Genomic DNA, 20,170 nt, shown 5'->3' on the forward strand with positions numbered 1-20,170 from the left:
TGAAAATGAGATTGAGACAATTAATCACTTGATGTATGTGGCTGAGACATAAATAGACATGATGTACCTTTTGCCATATGGCCAATATACAGAGAAAGAAAACAAACTAGATAAATACAGAGTAGTGTAAGAGACTGAGTACTGTAGCCCAGTTCCTATATTACAGGCTTGATGAGTCTCACCTAGATCCCTTCTCTTGTGGCCTGGAACACACCTATGCATGACTTGTAATGCCTTTAGGTTGAAACTAGCTCAAAATAATTTCTCTTATTTGTAAGCAAGAGTTTTTCTCAATGAGTAGAGATGCCTTTTCCAGTTATATAAGACCATATTTATTTGGAATTTGCCAATAAATTGATATTAGTTAGAATTACATAACATTTTTATTCTGTTGGCTCTATACAAGTTTAGTAAACATAATTTATATATAAATATATATAATAGGTATATATACAGACATATACCCATATCTGCCATAATGATGTAAGAAAGCTGACATCCCTAATTTACCATACTCAGTATATCATTTGTAATTTTAATTGAGATTAATATAATTACATTAGATTTTACCATATCTGAAATCTGGTTTACTCATATTTATCTAGAGTGAATATAATGATCTAATGTATATTTATTAACTGAAGATATGAATTCAGGGTTAGTTTAACTTTTTGATAACATTTTTCAATGATTATAATAGAATTCTTAAAATGCAGATTGAACAATTCTATTCATTTCACTGGATGACTATTCTAAACTCAATCTTATTCATTTCCATTTCCATCATCTCAAAGGGTATTTACTAAAAAGGACTCAGATTCTTCAGAAAATCATCTGATTTAGTGTACAGACATTAACATCAAAATCCTGTTTTCTGTAAAAATACCGCCATTGACTTGCTCTGTGATCAAAGCCAAGTCATGTTCTGTTTTCAGCTTCTTGGTCTATATGATGAAGGCTAATGCTGTTTAGTTAGTTGTTCATTTTTCAAGACCTCTATCAACTGATAAAACATTTTATGGAGATATGAATCTAAAGTTTTCTGAAAACACCAACATAATAGAGACTGAGAGACTTTTTTACACTTTTGTATTACCTAGACAAGCCTGAGGCAAACAGGTAGAATTGGAAAAGCTATCAAATCAATGTTCATTGTTCATACTGTGCCTGAACTGTAGATAAATGGAAACTATTTTTAGCAACAAAAATATGGCACCTTTGATGAGTACTTCCTTTAGAAATGGATGTTCTTCAGGTTCACACTGAATTTCACACAAAATAGCACAATTTAGAAAACCCTGCAACACAAGGGTAACATGTAAATTGGCTATTTCCTTTGGAATCAGTATGCACTTTGGCTCCCCTTAGGCCTCTGTAATGAAAATCCTGCTGAATCTCTACATAAAACCTAAACTGAGATGAGAGAGAAAATAAAATCAGCCACACATGACTGGGCATGTTAAAGAATTCTAATATAACAACCCAGCTGTGCATTGTGTAATAATAGGTTATGGATAAATTATTTTTTCAGAAATTTCCCACATCAATGACAATGTTTAAAAATTATTTTAGTATCATATAAACACAATAAGAAAAAATCATTTAGTCTTATTGCCTTATTGAATAACCACATTTTTATGTATTTGGTAACTCTTTGTCTCAGAAGTCTCCCCCCTCTTTCATCTACACATTTCCTCGCTGTCTCCACATCTTCTGGTAGAGTTTACTCATTTACTCCCTCACTTAATCTTTCTCTTACATACTAGCTATTGCTTATAGATCTTCCTATGCTTATGGCTCTTGCCAATTTTTCTTTTATTTTATCCTCACGGTCAGTTAGGCTATATCTTGAGGCATATATTCCTTCTAATTTCCTTTCATTTCCACTCTTTTGTTGCCTGTTACACTTTTTAAAATGTGTTTATTAATGCAGATATAAACATGACTTTTTTTTCTGTTTGCAGTAACAGGATTTGTGTACATGAACCAAATAAGCCTTTTGATATAGTTTTACATTAAATGGAAATATTTATTTGAATTCCCCATTTGATGAAATAACTCAGGTAAGAGAAAGACAAACACAATATGATCTCACTTATATGTGGAATCCAGAAAAACAAACAACAACAACAACAAAAACCCAAACTCACAAAAGAAGAGATCAGATCTGTGGTCACCAGAGCAGTGGAGGATGGCGGGGGAAGTGGGGGCAGGATTGAACGAAGGTAGTTGAAAGGTACAAACTTCTAGTTATAAGATAAATAAGTACTAGATATGTAAATAAGATAAATAAGCACTAGATATGTAATATACAACAATGATGAGTATAGTTAACACTGTTGTACAGTATACAGGAAAATTGTTAAGAAAGTAGGTCCTAATAACTTACTACAAGAAATTTTTTTCTTTTTTTGCTTTTGTATTGTACCTATAAGAGATAATGGATGCTAACTAAAATTACTGCAGTAATCATTCACAATATATATGTCAAACCATTGTGCTGTACACTTTAAACTTATACAGTGATGTATGTCAATTATATCTCAATAAAACTGGATAAAAAAAGATGACAAAGTACCTACTTGAAATCCAAATGTGTTGTTCTGAGATCCATGACGTGGCACTCCTGGGTTTTCACATGAGGTACGGGTGGGTTCTAAAATAAAGATTAAAAATGTAATATTCCTTTAAAATTTATAATTTTATTTAAATGTATATTTCTCCCATATAAAATAATTTTAAGAGATCTAGGGTTTAATGAAAGGCTCCTGGGTAATAATAAAGAGTAAAATCTAATAACATATCTCCATGAACAGAAGCCTGCTAATCTTAAAGCAAGAAATTCAGGTAGACTGCAGTTTACATGAATTATGCAATTCTTGAACTTTGAACCCTTCTAATATAAAAGCACTTGACATCCAACTAACTGTGAATAACAAGTTAAGGGAAAATGAAGGATATGAAAGAGGAACACATACATAAAACATTTGCTCAAGGACTTTGCTAAGTTATAATCTCAAGTAGGATAATATTCCCTTCAAGAAATAAAATTTTTTTCCAGGAACAGGACCTAGTTATTTGCATTTTTCACTGATACCTGTAGGAGATTCAGGCATTAAAATGGTAGGTCTGGTAGTATCTGAGTTGGCTAGCTTGTATGACAGGTTTTTTTGGTTAGTTTACTCAATGTGAAATTTAATTTTAGGAGCAAAGGGAACCCTCATACACTGTTGGTGGGAATGTAAATTGGTACAGCTGCTGTGGAAACGTTATGAAGCTTTCTCAAAAAACTAAAAATAGAACTACCTTATGACCCAGCAATTCCACTCCTGGGTATATATCCCCAAAATACTAAAACACTAATTCAAAAAAGATACATGTACCCCAGTGTTCACAGCAGCATTATGTACAGTTGACAAGATTTGGAAGCAACGTAAGTGTCTATTAACAGATGAATGGATAAATAAGATGTGTGATATGCATATATTTATTTATTTTATATTATATATATATTTTATATTTTATATATGTATATAAAATAGAATACTACTCAGCCATAAAAAAGAACTTAATTTTGCCATTTGCAGCAACATGGATGGACTTGGAGGGTATTGCACTAAGTGAAATAAGCCAGAGAAAGACAAATATTGTATGATATCACTTATATGTGGAATCTAAAAAATACAACAATTAGTAAATATAACAAAAAAGAAGCAGACTCACAGGTATAGAGAACAATTAGTGGTTACCAGTGGAGAGAGGGAAGGAGGGAGGGGCAAAATAGGGGTAGGGGATTAAGAGGTAGAAACTATTAGGTATAAAATAAGCTACAAGGATATATTGTACAACATGGAAAATATAGCCAATATTTTGTAACTATACATGGAGTATAATCTTTGAAAACTGTGAATCACTAAACTGAACACCTGTAAATCATGTAATTTTGTACATCAACTATACTTCAATAAAAAATAAGACAACAAAAACACAAAAAATTACGATTACAGAAATCTACTTAGAGCCATTTTGAAATCAATGTACCTTTCTAATATTTTTGAAGGAAGTTTAATTTCATTTGAATATGCTTTATTAACTATAAAGATCTATACAAAGGTTAGTACTTCATGCTATTAATCTGGAAGCTTTTTCATTTTACTGATAAATAGGAAAAGTATTTCAAAAGTACTAAAAATAATATATGTTTAACAAAATTAATTTTCAGTGCCTTCCAATGGCTTATATATTTTACATTTGTTTTTCACATTTAGCCAACTATAGTTTATAGGATAAAGAAAACCTTTAAACGTCCCTACTATCTATTAATTCCAAAATTATTGGGCATTATCAATCTCTAATTAATATTACCTATGCAGTGAGGTGATGAACCACTCCAAGTGCCATCTGCTTGACATATTCTAGTGCTAGATCCCACTAGTATGAAAGGAGAATTGCAGTTGAATGAAACCTCAGACTGGTATATAAAGCTTTTGCCTTCTCTTTTTCCTTGGGCAGGTATACCAGGGTCACCACAAAACTTTGCTGGAAGTGAAAAAAAGGGACAATTATACAATGATTTAGATTCATCAAAGTAAAGAGTTTAGGAAAATAATGAAAATAATGGGAATACTGCACTAACATGACATGCTTTCCATGATATCTATTCCACTGAAATTTTTTTTAGCTTTTATCTACATGAATAAATGGTGAATATTCAACTCAGCATAATACTTTTTTTTTAAAAAATTAGTCCAATTCATATATTTTCCACCTAGTAGACAACCTTAATGATTGTAGATTTTTTGTTTTGTTTTGTTCTTGTTTTTTATTGACCAGAATCAAACCACATATTTGTACATACAGGCTACAAAGTTGGAGTGTATTCTTGAAAAGGCATGTGATTCACAGATAGCTCTATCAGAAACAACCCATAATGGTCTAGGATATACTCTCCATATTGCTCTGTATTTTTTAACATATATAAAAGATACAGTTATTTGTTTCATTGATACATGCTTTGTTGAACACTTGGATCACATGTCCTAGTATTTTGTTGTCTTCCTCCTCAAAATATTGTGTGATGGGGGCAGGAGTGAGTGTTTTTTAAAGAGAGAAGAATGCCATCATAATCCAAATCCATACAAAACCAAGGAATCTCAATGTTCTACAACCACTGAAGAGATCAACTTAACAACAGTTCTAAACAAATTGATTAGATGATTCCACTCAACATATATTTTCAAAGTACTAAAAAACAGACACTATTCCAGGTAAGTTTAGGTGCTTGCACTTAGTAGAAAACAATCTAAGGTCCCTGTACTTGTGGAGTTCATGCTTTTGTGAGGAAAACAAACAAGCAATAAACATAATTAATAAGTAAAAATGGTAGTATGTGTGAAGATAATAAGTCCCATAGGAAAAAATAGTGTGGGAGGAGATCAGGACTGTATGTGTGGAGATGGTGAGGAGAGGTAGTGGATTTTAATAAGGTGTCAAGTGTCTCACACTGAGAAAAGATTTTGAGGGGAAAAAAAACAAACACTTAGCCATGTTGATATCCTAAGTGAGAACACTGTAGACAGAGGAAACAGCATTGTTAAAGCCCTGTGCTGAGTCAACTCTAGCACGTTGGACAAAGAATGAGGCCAGTGAGGCTGCGCAGAGTGAGCACGCAGAAGTATAGTAGGGGAGGAGATCAGAGAGTTTTGAATCTAGTAGATAACTGAGGCAAAGCATATATAGAATGTTTTCAATTTTTTTACTGTAGTAAAAAATAACATATATTGAATAATTTACCATTTTAACTATGTTAAATGTATACTCAGTTTTTAAATTTGCAGATTCAGCACCTGAAAGCTTATTCCCCTATAAAGCAAACAGAGATAACCAAATGTTTTTAAGTATAAATGCATCCTTGAGATGGTTATAGGCTGAGTGACCATAACATGCATCATCCAAACCGAGACATTTGAGAATAAAAGGGGGACTCAAACTGAATAGGACACCTACCAGGATAACAGAATAAAGAAATGCTCCAGGCAACCTGGAATAAATGAATACCTTAATTATAGAATACCTTAGTCTCAAACTCAATGTTCAAAGAAAGATCTTCCCTGAGATTCAAGACTCTAAGAGAAACTTGGACTTTTAAACCTCTTTTTGAAACATTTTTTTCTTTTAAAATAGTTAAAATGAAAAATAATCATAAAGTAAATATTAAAACAAAATAAACTGGGGAAATGTTCAGAGTAAAGTAACACATGTAAAATAAATATTTATTTATTGTGTTTTAATTTTCACCATTTCTTGTATATTGTAAGCCTTAGTGGTACGTGGCATCCAAGCACTTCTAGCAATATAACATCAAGCCTCAAAGGTCAGGGTCCTTACTTTATTAGTCTTTGTATCTCTAGCACATTTTAAATTCAATGGATATTTCCTCAGTGAACACTATCAATGCGTATTTCAGCTTTCGCAATCATTTCTTTCACTAAATTATTTCAGTTATTTTATAATCTACTTCTGAAGAGTTTCTCTTGCATACTTCTGCTGAGTCATTCATCTCAGAATCCTATCTTTATGCAATGAAAAAAAGAAAGGAAGAGAGAGGCAATCACATAAACTCCTCAATCTCCCTCCCATCCCCCCATCACTCTACCTGTTTTCTATCTTTAGGTTTTCATGTACTAAATCCAACAACCTATTGGTGTCAGGTTTAGTGCCTTAAGACACAGAGTTTATTTTCAAAAGGCTTCAGTTCACAGTGACATAAACTTTAAGATAAAAAGGTATAGTTTGAAAATAATTAAAGAGAAAAGATTTTCTTCATTGTTAAATACCTAAAATACATGAATTTGGCTATTCAATGGGTAAGAGAATTATCTCTTAAGTCTACCTTCTCTGAACTGGAACTCATACTCTGCTATTTACTTAGTACCATGACCTTAGGCCACACAATAATGTAGCTGGTCACCCAAATGATGACAGAGTTACCCAGTGTCCTTACAATTTGATCTCTCTGAGCCCAAGTGTCATTAACTATTAAAATGTCATGACTAAACATACTTACCCAGGAGTTATGTTATATGTAGTAAAAATAATATATGTAAAGCAACTGGGACAAAGTGAGTCTTATTATACTTGGATATTTATTACAATTTAAATGTCAATAGTAAGTATTTTATTATCATCTGTAGTTTAATAGATCAAAAACCAAAACATTATATCAAGAAACTTCTTGACTGAGTTTTTCTCATTCATATCAAACTTTACCATAAACTCATCTCTGTAATATCCCCTTGTCACTATGTACTGGGAAGTAGCCATAGACTATCTAGTCTCATTTAGAACACACTGGTAATTTTTAAAATGATCCTTAGCATGAATCAGAATTTAAAGGGCCAATGTGCGTGACATCAACCTTGAGGCTTGGAACACACTTATTCTAATAAATCATATTACCTATAAGGAGCTTCTTTAGATGTTGCATAAATTGCAGTTGAACAGACCACAACTGCAGAAGTAAATTGGTTTTATCTCTCATGCTCAGTAAAACTGGTTAGTAGTACTCTCTGCAGCAAATGTGATATGAACGATCTGATGGGCCTGCAAAATGGTGGTACGCATGCCTAGTATTTGCAATCACTTAATAGGAAGCTCTTCAAATAAATGATCAGGTTTATTATTGTCTTTTTGAAATGAGAAATTTAAAATTTATAATGTAGCTTATGTTTTCCACTTTTGCAGTTATGGGTGGAGCTTTTGCATCTCATTTTAAGAGATCCTTTCTTACTCCAAGGTCATTTAGGTAGTCTTATAATCTTTAAAACTTTTATATTTAATTCCCTAATGAATCTGACATTGATTTGTTATTTGTTGTGAGGTAAAAATTGTGTGTGTGTGTGTGTGTGTGTAAACGAAATGTCTTATTGCATTAATTGAATTGTCCATTCTTTCTCCACTGATTTTTTTCTATAATATATCAAGAAGTATCAATAAATGATTTTGTGCTCTCTATTCTTTAACACTGTTTTACTTTCTATACCCACACCAATACTGTAATGTCTTAATTACTGTAGCATTTTAAATTTGATATCTGCCAAGGATTGCACTACATATCAGAGGTACAACAGTGAACAAAAACAAAAATCTCTGGCTTCAAGGAACATAAACCTGAGTAGATGACATCAGCCAAAAAAGTAAGACAAGTAAAATTTATAGTGTGTTTTGCAAACAAAGCAGTTTAGCCTAAAATTTAGTCAGAGCAGAATGAACATAATGGTTGGATTACATAAAAAGCAGTTACATTGGTAAATACTGATTTTAACTGAATTTTAATTATGCATAGGAAAGAACTTAACAATCTCATATTTGTTCTAGCAAAATCTGAAAAAAAATTTTGTAACAGTTGTAATCATAGTAAAGTAGCTCTAAGAGAGTGAAAATGGAAAAATATAAAGTATGGAAATTTTACTTACGTAAGCACTGTGGTACTTCCCCACTCCAGGTACCATTCCCTACACAGGTCAAAACAGCAGGAAAGGATAGTTCATAGCCTGGAGAACAGATGTAGCTAATACTAAAGCCCCAGTCGAAATTTGTTCCTTCCAACCTTCCATTAGAGATCTGGGGAGGGGTTGGGCAGGTAACAGCTGTAATTACATTAAAAATGATTACAGACAGCTGTTAAAATATCCTGGGGGTAAAAAAATATATATCATTAGAAGAAGCATATGTGATAATTTAACCTTTTGCAGGACAATATGGTGTGACATGTTTTATTCTCCTGGTAGTATTCCTGAAACATTCCTGGAATTAATCCCTCCAGAATGCGACTACTTCTTGGCAACATAATGGCTACTGGTTGTCAGAGACTGTCTTACAAAATAACAAGCTTTCTGACTTTGAAGGGAAGGCAAATAGAAGGTGACCTTCTATCCAGTATACTGCAACTGATAAATTATTGGTTTTATATAAAATTATTTTCCAATGACCTTTAAAAAGACTGAAGAGTTGGGTTGTTTGGCTATATATAGTGTCAGCATTGTAGCAAGGAAGTTGGGAGTAATTCTGTGACATTTTTGAAAACACAGATATGTATCTCATTAAAATATCCAAATTGGTTCTATTAACCATTTAAATTCATATGCTAAAACATCGTAGGGTTTCTAAATGCATTACAAAATTTTTAAACATTCACTTTTAAAATTAAGTTGTCCTCGAGCAAAGATGGGTTAGATAAGGAGACACAGATGAAGGGATACCAATTACAAAATCTAAAAATGAGGAATGATTTTATTTTGATGACTAGCAATATATATAAATAAATTTTTGGAACTGTATAACACTGTCATTATCAGAATCAATTAACGTATAAAATGTTTTCTAAAATATAAAATGCCTGTATTTTCACATACTGTTTATTTATAGTGATCTGATTAGGAAACTATGTAATCAAGAAGAAAAGACACATATCAGAATTATTCTTTTGTGTTAGATTATGTAAGGGAGATATTAAGCTGGCAATTCACGGGCATTTAGAAATGCACCTTAATGAAAAAACCTCGATGATTAAAAACAATATTATAAACTGTCTGACATTGCATCTGCAGTATTTCACAAGTAATCAAAAAATTGGCAAAAATTATGAAGATATTTTATATTTTATACTTATAAGTAATATTTTAGTCAATATACTGACTAAATACAAAAAAGGACCAGGTTTCCCTTTTAAGAAAAAGTGCAGTTCTACAATTCAGGCTGATTGTTTTGAAATTATAGAAAGTTTTTCTCCCTTTCCTTGAATAACTTGACCCAGGTGGATCATCAAATTAAAGTTCTAATTCATTACAGTTATATTCTCTTTTAAGTATTCATCAATCAATATAAATGATGATGGTGATTACACATCACAGAACATGATATTTTTGTTATTTTGGTTGTATTACAGTGTATTGCCATTACTTACAATGAGATATAATGCTTTTATTACAATATCTAAAAACCGTGTATGCTATTATCTACATGGTTTAAAAATAAAAATGGCAACATTCAACCTCAGTACCAGAAAAAAAAGTAAAACAATACAAAAACACTATTTGAATTTATTTTAAATTTTCATATTAATAAAGAAAATATGTGGTGATTATCACAGTACAAATATTGAAGAAATCATTATCATACCTCTACAAGCTGGCATTACTCCACTCCATGTGCCATTCGTTGTACAAGTCCTGATTCTGGAACCATTTAATTCCATTGTATAGCCTGGCTGGCACATGTAAGAAACATTTTGTCCAACAACATAATCATCTCCATATCTCAGTCCACTGGCTGGTATACCTGGGTCTCCACAACTGATTACTATCAATATTGGATTAGAAGAGCAGATGGTTAATGTGGCATGTATTTAATGGAGAGGAATAGTAAGCATATGGCATACTTAATATAAAAGTAGGGAAAATTAGTTATCATGCTCATTTTTAATGATAAAACATAAGCATATTTAAACCACATACTGGCAAGTCCTGATTATGATCAGTTACTTATTACAGAGTCTATACATATGATTCAGAAACTGACACTTAGACTCTGAAGAGGCTAGGTTAATATGCTATTATGTTGTAGGAAATTCTGACGTGGTAACCTCTTTTAACCTGAATTAAATAATCATGGAGAAGCCATCTGCTAGGATGGAGATTTCTAATATAATATTTGAAATTTATACTCATATATATGGTTACTGAAGTCTCTAACTTATCAGGCTTGCTGGATTGAGAGTGTATTTTCTGTACAGTGTCGCTCAGCTTGATACTATAATAGTTTTTAATTAAAATAATGCTAGAAGCAAAAGTAATAATTTTATTGAATAAATGAAAGAATGAATAAAGTATAAAATGTGAATTTATCATATACTGGGTGAGATAAATAAATAATTTGTGGGCCCAGTGTAAAATGAAAATGCTACAGCTAGGGATAGAGAAATCAGTTTCCCATTTCCACTATCTCATTGCCAACCCAAGTGATAGAACAGTGCCCAAGAAATTGCAGCCTACACTCTGGAGTGTGCTTGCTTCCTGGATTAGGGGTGAGTAAGAGGCCTCTATCAAGTGCTTGCTAAATCTGCCTTGTTTTTGCCAGTCCAGGAAAGGGTTAGCTGCTGCCCCGCCCCAAGACTCCATGAATACACCCAACTCTGAACAGCCCCACCATGCTTGTACCCAGGCTCCCACAAAGGGGTGGAGAACAAAGGTGCAATGTGAGCCTCCTTCTGCTGATACATGATGGACCAGATGGGCAGAGGGCATTGGTGACCCAGAGCAGGGGTGGGAGTGAGAAGGACAGGCAGGGCCAGGGGCACCAGGTGGTAGGGAACTAAAGGCCTATAAACCATTCAAGAAAGACAGGGAGGCAGGGAGGCAAATTGCACAAGAACAGACTCTCCAAACCTTCAGCACATGCTCCACTGTCCCTGTGGAATTCAATTATAGAACACAAATTCAAAGATTAAATCATTAAGAATTTCGAGACAGTGATCACAGAGCATTAAACCTCAATCACAGGAATCTTTTGAGCATGAGATTCTAACAATCGTGCTGGTCCATAAAGCTGTCTCAAACTACATATATAATATTCTCATTTATGACACCACAGAAAAACTTTCAAAAAATAAGTCTAAATATGGTATTTAAGAACAAGGCATAACAGAAGTCATATATAAGCCACAAAAGCACTTGCTGTTTTGAGAAACATGATTTAATCATGCTTAGCTAAATGTATTCTGGTAGCTAAGAGAAAAAGAAAAACACAGAAGGTTACATCACTTTTCCTTTTCCGGAGACAGAAAACATGTGGCATACCTGTCTTTTAGTATTTTTTTTGCCTTTTGAATCTTTATTTTCATAGAAGGACAGATAATTTTACCAGGTAAATCTAGGTTATACTGTCTCATTTTTATTTTTAATTAACAGTTAATTAAGTAATAATTCTCATTTTGGAAGTCTAGGGTTACAGACTAAAAATAGATTAAGACATAGAAGACCTTAATGACAATTAAATTGTATTTATTAACTTACCATTAAAATTGGTAAGGTTTCTTTCATATTATTCTAATCTGTTGAGCCTAAGAAGTTTTAGGACCATGAATGATGGCATTTAAATTAAAGAGCAATATTCACAACACTCCACCTGCTAATTCTCAGAGCTCTCAAGAGTTTGCTGAAGTTACACTCATTGTGTGTTTCCACCTGACTCCTAATAAGAGTTTTGTATACAAGATGATTTTTGTTCTGCCAATCATTGCTGAGGAAAATATTTTTTAAATTGTATAACTGAGTTGGATAGGAAATCAAATCCTGCTTATTTATCAAAATATGTTAATTCCTTTTGCAGTTTTAAAATCTGTAATCATATAAAATGTGTTTAAGCCTTCAATTTATTTTATTTTACTTATTTTATTTTATTTAAAATTTTTTTCTTTAATAACTTTTATCAAGATACAATTGACATACAATAAACTGCATATATTTAAAGTGTACAATTTGATATTTTTTCTTATTATATTTTACTTACTTTATAATCTAGATTAAAAATTAAGAAGAAGGAAAATTAAAGAGAACACCAACAGATAGTTACTGTTTTCTGGGCAGCATTTTATAGACTGAATTAGAATTTTGGCAAGAAAGAACAGATAACACAGTTGTAAGGCACATGAGCTGAGTGAGATGTAGCCACCAAAAGAGAGGACAGAGGGCTTATTTTAGAGAGGCACTGAGGGAGAGTTCTACATATCTTGGCAGCATCATGAATGAAATGCCTGACAACAACAGCTTCAGAAGGATTTGTCTGGTGGCTTCATAATGAAGCACAGGCTAGTCAAAGAGGCAGTTTCCAATAGCAACAATCTTCGTAAACAGCACCTGCTCCACAAGTCAATTCATTCACCACCAGCTTGTTTTCAGCTACAAAAAGAGGTTTTCGATTTTTGGGGGCAAAACCTTAAACAGTGGCTCTTTAGGTCTTTACCCTAAAATTCAGAGACATTAGTGCATAACAACAGGGTGCTGTGGTTTAATGCAGTAAAGTCTTTTCTAAGGTCACCAGAAACCGTTATGCACACAGCACGAGTGCACACACACCCACACATCCACACGCCCACACCCCAATAAACTCCATGAAGACAGTTATTTCATCTCTTTTCTATACTACTGTATTCTCTGAGCCTAGTCTAGTGCATGATTCATCATAAGAGATTAAGTAAAATATTTGTTTAAAGAATAAATGAGTGAATGACAATATAAGGAGTGATTAACTCAAATTCTCAAAAACACATAAACTAATTGAAACATTTGAATTTGGTTTTGCGGGAGCTTTTCTCATTAGCTTCTATCATGTATTGATGGCATCATTTATCATAAATCTATGTACATAACCTCTATGCTAAATATAAAAATAATTGTGGTAATTCTAGTTAATCTATGCCATTTCAAAACTACTTTCTCTTCTAACTTCTTAAATGAGCATTATAAATATGCACTTCTAAATAAAATACAATCACATTACTCACACTTTTACAAAAGAATTCACTTTTTACTCAATATCTAATGAATATTTTTGCATATTAATACATACAGATCCATGTAACTTGTTTTTAATGACAGGATATTGCCTTATATGAATATACATGCGATATGATTCATGTAACCAAACCCCTGTGACAGATATTTGAGTTATCCCACCATTTTCCCACTGGACACAATACTTGCTTGGGCATCATTACACATGTGCTTTGCTGGGTTTCAAGTCCAGAACAGAGTTCTACTGTAGCACAATGAAGTTCAGAAAGGTGCTCAAGCCATTTCCCTGGTAACACTTCTGATTCTACACATGGTCCCAATGCAAAAGTTAGTTTCCTGTTTATATCTCAGTAAGGTAAGTTTTCTCAACCTTAACCTTGGCAACATTGACACTTGGAACCAATAATTGTTGACTGCTTTATGCACTGGGAATATTTAACACTGATCTCTACCTGCTAGATACTAATAGCACACTCCACTCACCTGCACTGTGATGACCAAACATATGTCCAGACATTGCCAAATGTCCCCGGGAAGCAACATCACCCCCATTTGAGAACCACTGCATTGAAGGCTAATTCTCTCTTCTTGAGAATATTTAGATGGCTTTTTAGCTTCATTTCCCTCATCTCATGCTGGGATAGCCCCCAGCTCTCTCTTGTGTGAGACTAGCCCATCTCCCTGATCTATCCTCTACAAAAATCTGTGAGAATTCTCAGGCTGGTAAAAAAAGACTGGATAAGGGCTATTTCTGTGCTGGTTATTTGGAACAAAAAGCCTTAGTTTCATTCATCACTGGATATGATTAAGTATCCTGTCCTTGGCTCAAAAGACAAGACTTGTAGGATGCAGGGCATTGATCATTTTGGAAGCAGAAGTCCTGGTAGGTTAAAAAAAATCCAGGAAACAAATAAAACATATATATATTTTTAGACCTGACAGCTAATCCTTATTTGACAAGCCCTATCCTGGCACAGATTGTATCTTCTTCCCAAACACTGTGTGCTCTAGGTACCAGAGGTGGCTCTGCCTGTTAGATTTTGTGAAAGGTAATATTTCTGTATAATTAATATCTTGAAGGGTTTCTGTGTTAACAACAAAAATATGTTTTTAATGAGTACTTACTTGTGCCTAGTTTTTACATCTTCTCTCTCAATCTGAACATTACAGAAGGGGACTTCACCAAATTTTAAAATCAGGACTGTTACAAGCCTCTTGGTATTGTAGCAAATATCTTTTCCTTCTAGTTTGGTTTAAGTTCTGTGGCTGTTTCTTAACATTTATAATTCCTCTGCCAAAGTGTTCAGGATATCTGAATGCATGATTTTGATCTCATGATACATTCTTTTACTCATCCATGAGAAAATTAGTTATTTGGGGGAAACTTCACACTCTAGCACTAGCAGTGGGTTTGATAAGGACCTATATGCAGATGCAGAAGGATAGGTATAGAGAAGAGGGAAGAGTTCTTGGTTTTGAGGCATACTTTTAGAGAAAGATTAATTAAATGCATAATTTCTCAACTCCTCTATAATCTGAAGCTGCTGAATATTAGCAGTTAGAATTTATATGAGGAACCCTTTACTCTTTTACCAATGTCTGTAATAAGGCTAGATATGAAGAAGAAAAGTAGGGGCATTATCATTATTATTAAATTATGTTTATTCCAAAAAATGTTTCCTAAAATCATGAAAATGGATAAAGAAAATCACAGATGACACCTCTACACATGTGATTGGAAAGGAGTTTTTTAAAGAACAAAAGAGTCTATGTGGGCTTGTGTATTTGTGTGTGTGTGTGTGTGTGTGTGTGTGTGTGTGTGCTTTGCTGCTGGGCAATCAAGCAAATAAAAGGTATATTTGCAAATCATTCTGGTGGGAAATTCTCAAAGGGCAACAAATGCTTGAAATGCCAAAGCTACTTTATGGCCTGTGAATTATTACAGACCAGAGACTTACCTTAGTAAACTCTACTCTCAGTTCCTGGCAAAGTGCTCTATGATAGGCTCTGGGTAAGTGGTTTATTATTAACTGAACCCATAAGTCAACCAATTATATTATGTATCCATGGTTCTCTTTCTAATTCATTTAAACTGTATTTTAGATGAAATATGTTACTCTAATAAGTTAAAAATAAAATAATATTCTAAGAATTGGATCACTCCTTTGATTATCACTATGCAGGAGGTACTAGTTGCCTAAGCATAACTAGCCCAGTGATGGAGGTAACCAAAATTTTATTTTAAAAAAGTAGAAAAAAATCCAAATATAATTCAAATCTTTATATTTTACTTTCATCCAACCATTGTAAATGGGTGATTTATTCAACTATATTTCAAGGCCTTTATTAGTTTTCTCAAGGGCTTTTGTGAATTCTTTCCTATTCAAATCATCCTATATTGAAACATGTATCATATAATCAAACTTGTTAATTTTATATCCTTTAACTGATATTGTCCTAAATCTAGCAGATCCCTCTTTTTATTATGTATGATTTACCAGTATTCCCATTCATTTCACATTAAAATGAACTCATCACATTAAAATAGTTCATCTCTTGTAAGATTTGCAGATTTATTATTGACGTACCTGTACTATATGTTTGAACACTCATCTTGAGATAAACAAAAAATTATTGCTAAGATATATAGAGAAAATTGCAATTTTAAGTGGAAAGTATGGTTGAGCGAAACAAATTTTACAAGTGGTCAGCTCATTAAAAAATAACTTTTCAGAACTCCAATTGGTAAATGCAGAGAAATTGGAAAAGTAAAAGAGGAAAAGGCTATAAATTAACAAAACATTTCCATATGCCTTATAAGCAATGCCCTATATTTATATCATGTCAAATGTATTTGACTATTGTAAAGAAAGTATGAAATAAAGCAAGAAAAGAAGAAGGAAAAATACAAAAGGAGAAAATGAAGCGAACTTGATAACACTGCTTCCTGAGTCAAACAGACTTGGGTTTAAATCTTAAAATCTACATTTACTAGCTATCTTAGCACAGGAAAGAAAGTTATATTTTCTCTGTAAGATACCACTTCTTCAAATGTGAAACAGGAAGGATAATAGTATATACTTTATAGATTTGTTTTGAGGATTAAGTAAGAGAACTTGTATAAAGCACTTAACACAAACACTAACAAATAATAAACACTCAATGACAAATATTATTCATTATGAATAGAAATAGTAACACTTTGAATGGAAAGGAAAAAAGGGAAGTTTTGTTTTATTTAGGTGGGTTTTCCAAAAATTGGAATCAGGAATTTGGTTTAGAAATTTAGTTCAATACTTTAAATTATTTTCATACTTATTTTGAACTAATATTCATGTCCTTGCACTTAGATACCAGAAAAATAATACCTACAAAGGATTACATTAAATCAAAATTTATTAAAAAACATTTTATTTGAATTAATGTTTCTGGCATGTATAAGAAATAAAAAATTAATCTAATGGGAAATTTCATTCAATTTATGTAGTAGAAATAACTGTTTAGTTGTGAGCTCTGTCAGTAGTCAGTAAGTCAATTAAATGATTTGGTGCCTCAGTTTCTGGAACTGTGCATGAAAGTTTACAACACAATCTCTTCCAGCTCCAAAAACTCACGATTCTATCAACCATATATTTAAATTAACTTCCACTGCAAATTAATGAGGACTCTGAAACACTGGTTCTAATCAATTGATCACCACATACAAAAATTTCTAGTATGTTAGATTCTTTAATTACATAAGTTTAATATGTTTTGATTTCCACTGAAACTTCTGTGTTCCTTTTTAAAGGATATTTTTATTTTTGCTTTTGGCTTGGGTTGCTACTGTGGTATTTAGCAGTTCTTTGCCTATGAAGTAAATCAACGTCAAAATTCTCAGTTTTTAGTTTAACAGCAATTTATCATTTAAAAGCTAGTGCCTGAAATACCTTACTCAACACAATATTTCTCCTTGAAGAACTGACATAAAAAAGAGACTTTATATTTTGATATGTTATTTGCTACCAGTCTGTCTTGAATTGAGTGTTTTTGCTTTTGTTTTGAGTGTTTTTTAACTTGGTTAAAAATTCCTAAGGAAAAATGAAAACAAATCAGTAAATTTAAGCTAATTTACAATCTTAAGAATTCAGATGTGTTTATCTTTACTAAAATTGGAAAACACTTTAAATAAAAGACAAGTATTTACCCATGAATAAATAAAATTGTTATTCAACATGAAAAAAAGTGTCACTCAGCATATTTCTTTTATTGTGAATATATTCAGTATTTCATTCTTTTTCATAACTGTACATTTATACTATATACCAGAAACTATGTGCTATGTTATCTATAAAATTACAAGCCCTCTCTGAAAGTATTTGAAAACAGACTGGAATGGTAAGTCCTGTGTACTAATAGCTAAAATAAAATTCATATGAGATATTTGAGTCAGTCAAAAATGGTTTACTCAGTCAATTTATGTATCAGGTGCTAGAGGGTCAATGAGATAAACAGCCCTGATTACTACTGCCCTATGAAGTTTATAGTTTAGTGGTATAAGGAATTGCCATAAAAGAGTTATGCAGTGTAGAGAGATCAATTTTAGCCAAAAGTGATACGAGGAAGAAGTGCCTTAAGAAGGCTTTTGCTATATGTGCCATTTGAGCTAATACTTAAAGGACACTGGGTAGAGTTCTAAATGCTCAGATAGGGTGGTGTAGTATGAAAACAGTAAAGCATATTTGTTAATTGCTAGATTGTTCAGTATTACAAAAATGAGACATTTTCAAAGTAAGTAAGAGGACTTCTTTCCTTCAAAATGGAGAAACACAGAAGAATTTACTCTCTATTTGAAATAACTTCCCAACCCCATCCCCCCCTCAAAAAAAAAATACAAGTTTTATCAGGCAGCAAAGCACAATGATCCTTGAGTGACAGGAAACAAATATGGTGAGTGCTGTGATTGCCTTGTCTTCCTGCCTAAAGAGAGTTTCCAAGCTGTGGCACAGGGAAAAGGACCCTATGCAAAGCCCGGCAGACTCCCTGAGTTGAAAAGATGGATTGGACAGGAGAGAACAAAATGGATAGACTTTGTGAGACAGAGTACAAGAGAGGACACAGACACATAGATCTCTTTGTGTCTTTGGAGAAAACTTAGGGAGAAAACTCCTTGGCAGAATACTCATTAAGCCATGAGAAAAATGCCCAAGGTGAAGTAAAGAACTATCCTCAAAGATTAGATGTTAACAGTATCTGGTGCTGACACAAGGCCAGGAATATTACTTGTTACTGACTCAAAAAAAATCAACAACTGGGAAATAGTTTGCTATTGTAGATTTGGCTGATATGTTCTATTCAATGCTTATTTCAGCAACTTTTCAGCCATGGTTTTCCTTCATCTTTGAAGAGACACAAGACACACAGGTATCTCAATAGTCCTGTCATCACAAACAGTTTTCAGGCAAGATATTAATTATAACTAATTTTCTCCAGAACCACAAATATGACATGGCATTACTTTGATGGCATCCTCCTCTGAATAGATTCATTTCAGCCATTTATTCAGGAAATATACAAACACTCACAAAGGAGCTAAAGAAAAATAGGTGGGGGGGGGGGTGGATCACTGGCCCACACATAGTACAAGGTCTGTCTTAGTAAATTTCTGGGAATTACTAGATCAGCCAAGGGCTGTCCCACAACTGACATTGTCAAGAACTATTGACCTTCTCAGTACCACAACATTAAAATAAGCTCAACATCTTTTTGGATCTTGGAAACAACATGCTCCTCATTTACAAATTTTACTTACGCCCATTCATGTTGCTATTGACAAACTACTTTTAATGAGGGCCCCTATAGCAAAAGTACAAGCTGTTCAAATTTCAATACACAAGAAACTCCCATTAGTCTCCTGAGAGCCTATTTCACTCAAGGGCTTTAGCAACTTCTCATGACTCCTTGAGTGAGTCTCTGAACACCTCCTAAAATAGCTCTTCTTTTCAAAAATATTATGATTTACATGATGCTACTGCAGTTCTTCTTAATATAAGCAGCCATGATTTTCCAATGGATAAATTATTGTAGGTTAAATAAATTCTATTTTTCCATATATAGGCATTAATTTATATATAGGAATTTTAAATATATTTAAAAAATCCATCAGGTGGGTAATTTCATTATAATGCTGAATCTCTAAAATGCCATATTTATTTTTAACATCTTAAGAGGGCAAAGCAGCCACCAGGACTTCCTATAATAGTGCAGGAACCCATAAACAATCAGTCTGCTTTTATTTTCAAAACCAAGTCAACAATTAATATGTGCTAGATTGGCAAAATGAAATTGCATTCTTTATATTTTTTGTCTTGATTATAGTTGATAATTCATCTCTATTTTTAACATACTGTAAAATTACATTTAATATCACTGATTTTCTGTGATCCCTCTTTTCTCTGCCAATATAATACTTTACAAGCCAACTGATGCTTGAGCTCACTAGTGTACACTCAAACAATAACACAACTATCATTTTTTAATGTGAAGGACAATACAAATATTTAAAACCCTGCCTGGTTTGATTAATTACAAAACACACACACATGTTTATATAACTATTT

The 20,170-nt window shown here is 32.8% G+C and overlaps 1 protein-coding gene across 2 annotated transcripts in view; it reads right to left on the reverse strand.

The window, feature by feature from the left end:
* The window catches only part of CSMD3 (CUB and Sushi multiple domains 3), a 1,219,369-nt gene that overhangs the window by 28,746 nt on the left and 1,170,453 nt on the right, over positions 1-20,170 (reverse strand). For both annotated transcript variants that reach the window (XM_057736100.1, XM_057736099.1), the window contains 4 exons: positions 10,180-10,359; positions 8,475-8,648; positions 4,366-4,539; positions 2,583-2,656 (listed from right to left, as the gene is read on the reverse strand). In XM_057736100.1, coding sequence (XP_057592083.1) covers positions 2,583-2,656; positions 4,366-4,539; positions 8,475-8,648; positions 10,180-10,359 — 602 coding nt within the window. The remainder of the gene's footprint in view (positions 1-2,582; positions 2,657-4,365; positions 4,540-8,474; positions 8,649-10,179; positions 10,360-20,170) is intronic.

The sequence above is a fragment of the Hippopotamus amphibius genome, chromosome 5 (assembly GCF_030028045.1).
Source record: "Hippopotamus amphibius kiboko isolate mHipAmp2 chromosome 5, mHipAmp2.hap2, whole genome shotgun sequence".
Taxonomy (NCBI): domain Eukaryota; kingdom Metazoa; phylum Chordata; class Mammalia; order Artiodactyla; family Hippopotamidae; genus Hippopotamus; species Hippopotamus amphibius.